This window comes from Danio rerio, chromosome 1 (assembly GCF_049306965.1).
Source record: "Danio rerio strain Tuebingen ecotype United States chromosome 1, GRCz12tu, whole genome shotgun sequence".
Taxonomy (NCBI): Eukaryota; Metazoa; Chordata; class Actinopteri; order Cypriniformes; family Danionidae; genus Danio; species Danio rerio.
This window is the reverse complement of record NC_133176.1, coordinates 27,266,985-27,278,632: the sequence shown is the minus strand read 5'-3', so window position 1 is coordinate 27,278,632 and position 11,648 is coordinate 27,266,985. Positions and strand designations below refer to the sequence as shown.

Sequence of the window (11,648 nt, the reverse complement as noted above, 5' to 3'; positions counted from 1 at the left end):
AAATGCATTTTTGTTCTTACTGGTGAGTCAGTATGTCAGCAAAAGTGTATGTTTGTCTGTGTGTGGGTACATGTTGTTAAAGTATTTGTGGAACATTTAATCTTCCAACACTAGAAAAGAAAAATTGACAAATCATTAACTTAAAACTGACTGGATAGTGACCCACAAGTTCTGTAGCAATGGCTCATTGCTGCGTCAAGGCAAATAATCAGTTTGTTTGATTGTTTATGTGTTTTAGGCCAATGCATAAGTACATTTACAAATACTGACATGCAGTGATTTAAATCCTTTAAAATCAAGGGATACAGTAGTGGGAAACCAATGATTAGTTAGTCTCAAAGTAAATTTTGTGAAAAACAGTTAATAAAATAGTATGTTTCAAAGAAAGCAAAATGAATGTTATTTTATGAGAACATATTCTTGTTTTCACAATTATTAGTTAAACTGTTAAAAAAGGTTTCTAATGCAACTTTACTCTACAATCTCCAAACTTTGTTTTTGATGGAAAAAAAAATCAAACCTGTAAATAAATAAATCATTTTAAATGTCTTAAATGTCCTGATCCACTAGCACTATGTACTAACATGATGGACACGTTGACCAACGTATATATGCATCATTTACGGTTAGTTTGGAGTCACACAGTGAGTAATAGAGGGGTGGTTTTAGCTCTTGTTTGAAGAGTGAACCGTTATCTCCATCTCCAAAGAGGACCTTGATCGGATAAATATCCTGCAACAGTCAACAGAAACTCACAATCTCAAGGGTATACCACACAGACAGGTCCGACATGGGCTCGATCATGCATGTGGTTGCTTCCATTGTGCTGCTGTGCACATTAACATCAGCGGTGAGTGACAGTTATTATATTTTATTATAAAACATTATAATGTCTTTGTTACTCATTTTCTTTTCTCCCTTATTTATTTTAAGCAAAGAGGAGACTACTCACCATCACATGATTTGTGCAACCCTAATGATGGGTTTGTAAGTACAAATTCTTTATGTTTTGGATTTTTTTAACTAATAAACTCTGTAACACTTTAATTAATATCAAAAGGATATTCAAATGGACCATCAAAATAATGTCCTTACTTATTAATGCCATTAAAGTATTAGTAGACTGTCTGCCTAAAGGGATAGTTCACCCAAAAATAACAAATTATGTCACATTTTGCTCTCCCTCTACTTGGTCCAAATATGTTTGACTTTTTTTCTTCTGTTTCTACTGTTTTTTCAATTTCTGTTATGACTTTCTATTGTGATGATCTCCCTATAGACATTCTACTGACTATAAGTAACGATATAATTAGTTTGCAAGCACAGGTCAACCAATTAAAATAAGTATTTACCAGTCTCCCATTACTGTACTAATCATATGAGAATTAGAAATGTAGATGCATTGATATAACGTTATAATCAACAAAATGAGTTGAAGGGACGCTGATTTTTGTACGATTTTATTTTGATAGTAAGATTGACACTTGGTTCCTCTCTTTTTCAGGGAACATACTGTCCAACAACATGTGGAGTCGCTGATTACTTGCAGAGGTACAAGCCTGATATGGACAAAAAGCTGGATGATATGGAACAGGATTTGGAAGAGATCGCCAACCTCACCAGAGGAGCTCAAGACAAAGTGGTCTACCTGAAAGATTCAGAAGCACAAGCACAAAAACAATCACCAGGTAGCACAATTTATCATTAATTATGATATTATTTAAGCCCTGAATGTCATAAAAATTGCCATATGGTGTAAGCATCAGGCAGAGGTAATTGCATTTGTCTAAAGCCTTAAACAAATATTTATACAAATGAATATGTATGTGTATATTTGCACACATATGCGCAAACACATTCCTTGATTCATTTTCCTTTGGCTCAGTCCCTGATTTATCAGAAGTCACCACATATATACAGTATACACTTACCGGCCACTTTATTAGGTACACATTACTAGTCCCACGTTGGACCCCCTTTTGCCTTATTCCTTCATGGCATAGGTTCAACAAGGTTCTGAAAATAAGGTACTGGAAACAAGGTACTGCAAATATGGAAATATACTGGAAATATTGCTCAGAGATTTTGTTCCATATTGACATGATAACATCATGCAGATTTGTCAGTTGCACATTCATGATGCGAATCTCCTGTTCCACCACATCCCAAAGGTGCTCTATTGGAATGAGATCTAGTGACTGTAGAGTCCATTTGAACTCCTTGTCATGTTCAAGAAACCAGACTGAGATGATTTGCGCTTTATGACAACGCGTTATACTGCTGGAAGTAACCATCAGAAGATGGGTACACTGTGGTCACACCATTACACCACCATCAGCAGCCTGAATCGTTGATATAAGGCAGGATGGATCCATGTTTTCATGTGGTTGATGCCAAATCCTGAGTTTACCATCTAAATGTTGCAGCAGAAATCGAAACTCATCAGATCAGGCAACATATTTCCAATATTCTATTGTCCAATTTAGTGAACCTGTGTGAATTGTAGCCTCAGTTTCCTGTTCTTAGCTGACAGGAGTGGCACCCGTTGTTGTCTGCTGCTGTAGCCCATCCACCTCAAGGTTGAAGGTGCTGCCTCTATGTGTTTGTGTATCTTTGTGCTTATTTATTATCAGCAGGTATCTTTATTAATTTATTTTTATTTTTCACTTTATTTATTTTCATTCTTTTCATAAATTTTTTTTGGCTTAGTCCCTTTATTAATCTGGTGCCGCCACAGCGGAATGAACCGCATCCTTACCCAGCATATGCAACCCATCTCTGGGAAACATCCATACACACTTATTCACACTCATACACTACGGACAATTTAGCTTACTCAATTCACCTGTACCACATGACTTTGCACTGTGGGGGAAACCAGAGCAACTGGAGGAAACCAACGCGAATGCAGAGAAAACATGCAAACTCCACACAGAAACACCAACTGACTTAGCCGAGTCTTGAACCAGCGACCTTCTTGCTGTGAGGCGACAGCACTTACTGTGACACCGCTTCACCTTTATTTATTTTTATTATTTAATTTTTATTTACTCATAAATAAAATGGGGTTAGTTGGACAACATGCCATTTTTCTGAAAATTACTTGGAATTTTGTTTCTCACTCACTATCCTTCGGCTTAGTCCCTGTTTTATCAGGGCTTGCCACAGTAGAATGAACTGCCAATTACTCTGGCATATATTTTATGTGGCGGACGCCTTTCCAGCCGCAACCCAGCAGCAAGAGTACACTAACCCATGAATCCCTAGTGCTGGGAAACACCCATACATTAATTTATACACACTATAGCCAATTTAGTTTGTCCAATTGAGCTATACCACAAATGTTTGGACTGTTGGGGAAACTGGAGCACCCAGAGGAAACCCATGCAAACATGCAAACTCCACACAGAAATCCTAGCTGGTCTAACAGGGACTCACTAGTGCTTACCACTGAGCCACCGTGCCACCCCACAAAATCATTTTATCGTTTACCAAATTTGTTATTTTTCAGTACCTGTAAACCTTAATTTTCTTTACTATCTTTTTGTCAGATACTTACATTAAAAAGTCTTCAAATATGCTGGATGATATACTACGATTTGAGAAGAGCATTCTCGCTCAGGAAGAACAAATATAGTAAGCAAATTTCCTTCTCATCTATATTATAGTGTATAAAAAAGTGAATTAAAAATCATGATGTAAAAATATATTATTCCATTAAAATATACATTTCCATATTTCTCCACAGTCAACTGCAGTCAGTCCTTCAAGCTAACGAGAAAAAAATAACGGATTTAAAGCAGATGTCTATGCAGCTGGACCAAATGTGCAAAGAGCCCTGCAAAGACACTGTGGAGATTCAGACAGTCACTGGCAAAGGTAAAGATTTAAACTTGAGCAAAATTCATGTTTATGACAATTGACATGCATACAGTATATACAGTATATATTAGTTTACTTTGCTTAAAGGACCCATAAAGTGCTTTGAAATGTGCAATTTTTTGATGTTTGACGTAATCTCAAATATGAATAGAGGGTGGGGTATAGTTGCTCCTCCCCTTCAAAAACAAGAGCATTTTGTTATCTCACACCACTTCCAGTGAGAGTGGTTGAGCTCAAGGGCAACAAATGAAAAGCAAATGAAAGACCTCTTGAAGGGGGTGGGGCATGTCAGATACTAGAAAGCATTTGATTGGTCAAGATTTGATGAGAAACTGAAGGATGAGGTTACGTCAAAAAAGGGTTATTCCATTTATAGGTATAAGTGACAAACTGCAAGCTTTTGATGTTTATATCAGGTTAATATCTTCTAAATACAAATTTTGTCACTGTTTTGGAGTAAACTAGATTATAGATTATTTTAGTTTCATGGAACTTTTATAAGAGCGAAACAGTTTGCCTTAAATTTTTTAATGAAATACGGTTGAAGTCAGAAATATTAGCCCCCCTTTTGAATTTTTGTTTCTTTTTTTAAATATTTCTCAAATGATGTTTAACAGAGCAAGGACATTTTCACAGTATGTCTGATAACATTTTTTCTTTAGGAGAATGTCTTATAATAAATATATTAAAGTTCTGGTATAAAGTCTTATAACTTGCCTAATTACCCTATCCTGCCTAGTTAACTTAATTAACCTAGTTAAGCCTTTAAATGTCACTTTAAGCTGTATAGAAGTGCCTTGAAAAATATGTAGTAAAATATTATTTACTGTCGTCATGGGAAAGATAAAATAAATGAGTTATTAGAAATGAGTTATTAAAACTATTATGTGTAGAAATGAGTTTAAAAAAATATTCTCTCCATTAAACAGAAATTGGGGAAAAATAAACAGGGGGCTAATAACTCAGGGGGGGGCTAATAATTCTGACTTCAACTGTATGTGCATAACTACGTATAAAAAAAAAAAGAAAGTTAAATCAACTTAACAGTTCCAAGTTAAAACGGGTTTACTCAATTTTTAAAGTAAAGTCAATAATCACTCTTAACAGTGTATATAATAAGAAAACTTATGTATGTCATGTGCCCAGATTGTCAGGACATTGCAAACAAAGGTGGTAAGGTCAGCGGGCTGTATTATGTGAAACCAGCCAGAGCCCCTGAAGCATTCCTGGTCTACTGTGAAATCGACAGCTTTGGACGTGGATGGACTGTACTTCAGAGGGTATAAGACACAACAGAAAATGCACAGTGACACAAACTCCTTTCGAAAAATGACCTGCACAAAACAAACTTTTAACAGACAACTTTATTGATTCTTTATTGATGTATGTTTTTCTCAGAGGCGGGATGGCAGCGTTGACTTCAGCAAAAACTGGATCCAGTATAAGGAAGGCTTTGGTTACCTCTCACCCGATGACAGGACTGAGTTCTGGTTGGGAAATGAGAAGATACATCTGCTGTCAGTTCAGTCCAGCGTGCCTTATGTGCTGAGGATAGAGATGGTCGATTGGGAAGGCAACAAAAAGTGAGAACTTTCTTTTTCATATTTGACACATAGCTTTAGGTCTTCAATCTTCCAAGTGGTGCTCCTCAATTGCATTTCATTACATTTATGCACAGGTTAGACATTTCCCAGCAAGAAATGTTGTTATATAAATCTATAAATCTGTTGCATAAATCTATAAGACATCTATCATTTATCAAAAAATAGACAAGTGATTAAATAAAGAAATTACACAGATTTCACATGTGTACACTTTAAAAAAAAAAGCCATTTATGTATCATTTTGAATAACATTATGAGTGCTCGATCTTTTATCCAATAACTTTTGATGATGAAAAGTTTGAAAAGGTGACTTGTATTGACATTTTGTCTGAATTGGTGTTGTAAATTATGGTTGAAAATCTGGTAATAAACTGCCAGCACTTTAATAATTTTCTTTTAACATCAAAAGTCAACAGAGATCAAGGTCTTCATTCATTTATTTTATTTTCGCTACATTTATTTTTTCGGTAAATTTATTTACGGTACATATACATATTTATTTTCGGTTTCGGTTTTTATTTTCTTCGCTACAGCTGAATGAACCACCGTCAATGTCTTATAATGCAATTCATAACCATAAAGCGTATGATATGACTGGTCACGGCTGGCTTCCCACCTGTAATCACTTATAATCCAATCAGATTGATCCATGGTTACAACAAGACCGAATTTCACTCTACTGCCTTATCTTCATTTTTGAAGAATCCCCTCTTCCACCCCATCTCCTCCTTTTCCTCCCTTTTCCAGGGGGAGCTCTCGAGACCTACCTGATCTTAGATCTTAAATGCTTATTGACTGACGGGAGCCTAGGGCTCAATTATCTCAGAGCTCAGGGTTTTCCCCCAGGACAGCATGCCAAATCTGCTATTAATGTCAAGTATATCTAAGTGTGAACTCCTGAATTAACTAATGTTTTTAAAGTGTTGTCATTCATCCCTTTGGTGCCATTCAGTCATTATTTGTTGACTGCTGCAAGGTGTCAACTAGATTTTAACTGACAGCTCAAATTTAGCCTTGTTTTAGCCAAGATGTCTATGTTTAGACATCTATAAGATGTATTTTAAACACTTCTAAATTTAGGGCAAACATTTCTATGTAACTATTTTTGTTTATGTTTTGTATAAATATTTTTGTAATAAAAAAAATGAAGAGAAAAAAAGCATGATAAACCAACCATAAACATTACTGTCACTTGGGTTATGAGCAAATCATATGAAAATGTACACAAATTCATAAGAATTGGATAACAGTTCAGTACAGCAGTTTAAGCAGTTTAATTATAAAAGATTGTGTTAATAAATTCATACATTGCATGGGAATCAAACACATAACCTCTAGCAGTGTGCTCTAGGATTTACAAGAACAGTTAGACCTAAGCAAGAACTGCCAATGAATTCCACAAAAAAAATCCAAAAGTGTTCAATATCTGCAGTTGTCAAACAAGACTTTGCTCTGCCATAATTGATTTTTGCCAAGTAACATTTCATGACCTCCTCAGCCAGATCAAACATGCTGCTGAGCATTAGAGCACTCAATATTCAATGGATTGTGTTATAAATGTGTCTTACTTTCTCAGATATGCAGACTATGCCACTTTCAAACTTGGACCAGAAGTTGATGCTTACCGCTTGACATACGCTTATTACTTTGGCGGAGATGCTGGCGATGCCTTTGATGGTTACGACTTTGGTGACGATCCCAGTGATAAATTCTACACGTCTCACAATGGCATGCAGTTCAGTACAGTTGACAGAGACAACGACAAGTTCCAGGGACACTGTGCTCAGCAGGATGGGTCTGGTTGGTGGATGAACCGCTGCCATGCTGCTCACCTCAATGGAAAATACTATCAGGGTAAATCATTGTAGACATCACAGGAGATGGTCTCGCATTAAAAAAATCTACCTCAAGCCAATGTGCCACTCTAGAGCACAAAACCAGTCTTATGTTGCACAGGTATAATATCTAAAAATACATTGTATTGGTCAAATTGATAGATATTTACTTTATACCAATCATGTTGCTTCAATATTTGGTGTAGATTTCCAACTGTAAACATATCAAAAATCATTTTGTAATTTGTAATAGGGCCAGACGGAATATTTTTTGTTATTTCTGCAGAGAATTTTGTAAGAAAAAATTTTGTGGATTGATTTTAGGACTATCGTAACTAAAAACTTAATATTTGAAATAAAAAATAATTCATTTTTAACTTTTATTTAATGTTTATAATACAAATCCAATTGGATCCACTTATTTGGTAAACAAAGCAAGGCTCATATAATAATATATCTACTTAAAGACAGAAAATATTACTTTAAAAGCTGTATTGTAAATTAATCATATGAACATTTTAATATTATTAAACCGCAATAATATTAGTGAAATGAATTTAAAATAAAATATATAAAAATAAATATAAATTTACACACATTTACACAAGTAAATACATAGACTCAGTGATGGGTTATAAATCTGCGGAATTCTGCATGCCCAGATTCTGTGTGGCCCTAGTAATGTGCATTGTTAAGAACTTAATGTTAAAACCCAGGCTCATTGGAAATAAGTGTTTGTAGTTTTTGTTTTTACAAATCTGCCATGTATCTTAAATTGGTTACTGGGCCGCGTTATCTCATCCATGGCATTTCTCATAAATCCACCTGAGGATATTGTTTACATTTTTTGCGAATCTCAAATACATCACTGAGCCACTTTACTCATTTTACATGCCATTTACGTGTCATTGTTACACTCGTCTACAAGAAGCCAGTAGGCTGGTTGTCATGCATAATATATTAGCTTGCGAATTTATTTAATTTTTTTGGCTTTGTTTTAGCTGGTTTCTGGAATCGTCCTTTGCCGATTAATTTTGACACCATACAAGGAGAGCTACCAAGCAAACTGATCACAACCGAAAAAAGCTAGGTAGCCTATCAGAGGTAACATGAAGAGGAACAGAAGTTGTTGGTGGCGTCATACCAAACAAAATGCAGCCAGATGTATGCCACGGCACACATTTGCAGTTTCCCAAATATGTAGGCACATATAGCCAATAAAACTGTGCTTGAACTTAATTTGAACAACTTTAAAGGCACATTTTTCAGTATTTAAATTTTTTTCTCAGATAGTAGATTTCCAAAAATTGCCAGGTAGCAAAGAATTCTGGCCCAGATTTGGCATAAATCTGGCACAGCAGGCATTCATCCGGCACTGCCATACAGCATGTGGGCCAAACATAGCTCCGCTTTAGCAGAGGTGCTACCATCTTTAAGGTGGCACACAATACTTAGGCCAGATGTAAAATGTATTATTTGGCCCAGATGTTAATAATTGATATGTGGGCCATGTATGTTTGGCCTATCGTGACCCACATTTAAAATACATTTCTATTATTTTCAAATAAAGGGGAAAAAAAGTCTACCAATCAGGTTGCTTTAAGAAAATGCAATGATTTTGTGTTTATTAATTTCATTGCAGTCAGGACACACCAACATATATGGCCCAGGTCAGGCTCAGACCAGATATGGTCCATATTTGGCCAGACTTGGTCCAGTCATGTACCATAATTCACTGCGGCATGTGGGCCAAGCAAAAGCTAATTTTGTGGGCCAGAGATATTTTTCAATGTGGATTGGAATATCTAGTTAATATTGTCCTATCTTCACAATGTACGCATCTATAGAACACCTATTTAATCAGCTTTGATGTGATGTCACTTTCTTTCGGCTTATTCCCTGCTTCATCAGGGGTCGCCACAGCAGAATGAACCTCCAATTACTCTAGCAATTGTTTTACACAGCAACGCCTTTGTTACCACAACATAGAACTGAGAGTACAACCTCTGAAGCACCTACTCACTCTCCCATTCACACACTTTGGCCAGTTTAGTTTATCCAACTCACCTATATCACGTGTTTAAACTGTTGGGGAAAACTGAGCATCCAACGCAAACACGGAGAAGACGTAAACTCCATGCAGAAATTGACATATAGGAATGGTTTTGTGCTCCAGGGTCACATATTATAAAGGCAGGAATCTCTTGACGTATGGTTTCTGTCCTCACAGGTGGCAAATACACAGAGAAGGACGCAGAGTCCGGATATGACAACGGCATCATCTGGGCCACATGGCACAGTCGCTGGTATTCTCTGAAGGAAACCACCATGAAGATCATTCCCATCAACAGAATTGGTGCCACTGGAGGCCAAGAAAGTGGTTCCAAGCAGTTCGGAGGTATTGGAGACATTTAAACAACTTGCCTGAAGATTGGCCTGTTCTGAGCTATCATTCTGTTTTTGTGACACTAATGTTGAAATGCATGGGATGTGGGCAAGGTAAACGTCTGTCTGATATTTCTCATTTTACACAAATTAAGTCAGTAAAAGATTCATACGCAAGTCCCGATGGTCATGTTTTTAAATTTGATCAACTCAATTCAAATTCAACTGTTCTAGCATTGCATCTGTCAATAAATAAAGTTCTCTGTCTTTTGTTAATGAAAGGTATTCTGTAGTCTTTGCTAAACCATGACACTGATGTAGGTGTATAACAAACTATTACAAATGAATGATAGATCAATAATTGAAGAACATTATTTAAGTCATTGTTCCACAGTTCATGTTAATTGTGCATAATTACAAACAATTGACACTAACATCAACAGTAACTCTAATTATGAACATAGTCATGTGGTAGCCTACTTTTTTAGGGTAGCACACTATAAAAAACACATGAAAAAAAATAATATAATTAGTTTTACTTATACTTTATTTAGGTAATATTATTTTAAGGTGTCCTTGTTACATGTTTTTTGTATTTACTAGAATAATTACTTGCATGCATTTTAGTTAGTAGGCTTAAATAATGTTTCTCTGTAGATAAATGAATTGTTACACTACAGGGACACTTTAATAAGTGAGACCAACGCATTATCATCCATCCTATAAAGAACACAAGCGTGGGAGTGTATCAGTGTTTGTTGTTTTGTGTCTGTGTTAAACACTGTGTAGGAGTAGTGGAGCAAATGGTCAGTAATATGGATATTGCCCCCAGAACAGTGCTGTGGGGTGATCAGGCAGCACTCCAAATTCTTTATGTAAGAGGATTTCATCATCTGTGCTGCATCAATCAATAAAGAGTCAGTTATTTCAACACAGGAAACACAGTGCCCTTGTATTTTACCCACAATACATTTCTTCATTCATGTAGACGGATGAGAAGTGATAGTTTTTGTTCTTGCTTTCATATCAACATGAAGACAATCAATCTTATAATGAAACGGTGAACAACGTTTTCTCTTTGATTTTATGACAATCATGTCAAAAGTAGGACATAAGTATTGATTTAGTTTTTTTTCCAATGTATATTTGTAAACATTATTTAAATGTAATTATATCTTAATCCTGGTTAAGTCCAAACACTATAAAATGAGGCACTTGTGTCATGTGACATTGAAAAAGATAGCTTATGGCTATAAAGGAATACTAAGGAACTAAGGAAACCCTCACATAAAGTCATAAATATTTGCTTAGAAAACAATTATATTAGGGTTAGTCCTTAAGGTTAAGGGGTTTGTTTCATTGCTAGGGGATATGTGCCTGCACATTAAGCCTGTTTTTATAAATCAAACTTAGAAAGGTGACCTATCATTACCAACCATCAGTATTTTGTAATACTGTTTGCATGATTATTTTCAGCATTTGGAGACAAAGTTCATTATCGCTATCAGCAGCACTGCTGACGCGTAAAAGTAGACACTTTTTAACTTAAAGGTAAGCATAATAGGAAAGTCACTTGACCAATTTTATGATTTGCCAAAGGGCTGGGTGATTTAGCCTAACATCAAAAATCTAAATAAATTTTAACTATTTCAAATTAACATTTTAACTAGATTATTATTAATTATTGTTTGCCCTCAGTTCACAGACAAGCTTTGTACAGTAAATATGCTCACATAATACAAGTGAGAGATTTCGGAATGAAGAGTGCATTATTGATTTTAAAATGATTGATGGAAACACACTATCTACTATTTATGATTATTTATTAAACATCAACGCTGAACAACTAAAATGAAAACATGTATTTTAACTAAAGCTGCATCGGACCATACCCAAGCGTTCAACGCGCAAGTATAAATCTTAACAAAGCAGGGTTACATGA

The 11,648-nt window shown here is 35.6% G+C and overlaps 1 protein-coding gene across 1 annotated transcript; it reads left to right on the top strand.

The window, feature by feature from the left end:
- The first annotated feature begins 754 nt into the window (after positions 1–754).
- On the top strand, positions 755–9,982 carry fgg (fibrinogen gamma chain). The gene is given in 9 exon segments (NM_213054.1): positions 755–850; positions 934–987; positions 1,505–1,688; positions 3,552–3,636; positions 3,749–3,879; positions 5,029–5,162; positions 5,281–5,465; positions 7,063–7,340; positions 9,552–9,982. Coding segments are annotated over 9 exon segments (1,296 nt in total). The 5' UTR covers positions 755–790; the 3' UTR covers positions 9,737–9,982.
- Positions 9,983–11,648: the final 1,666 nt, after the last annotated feature.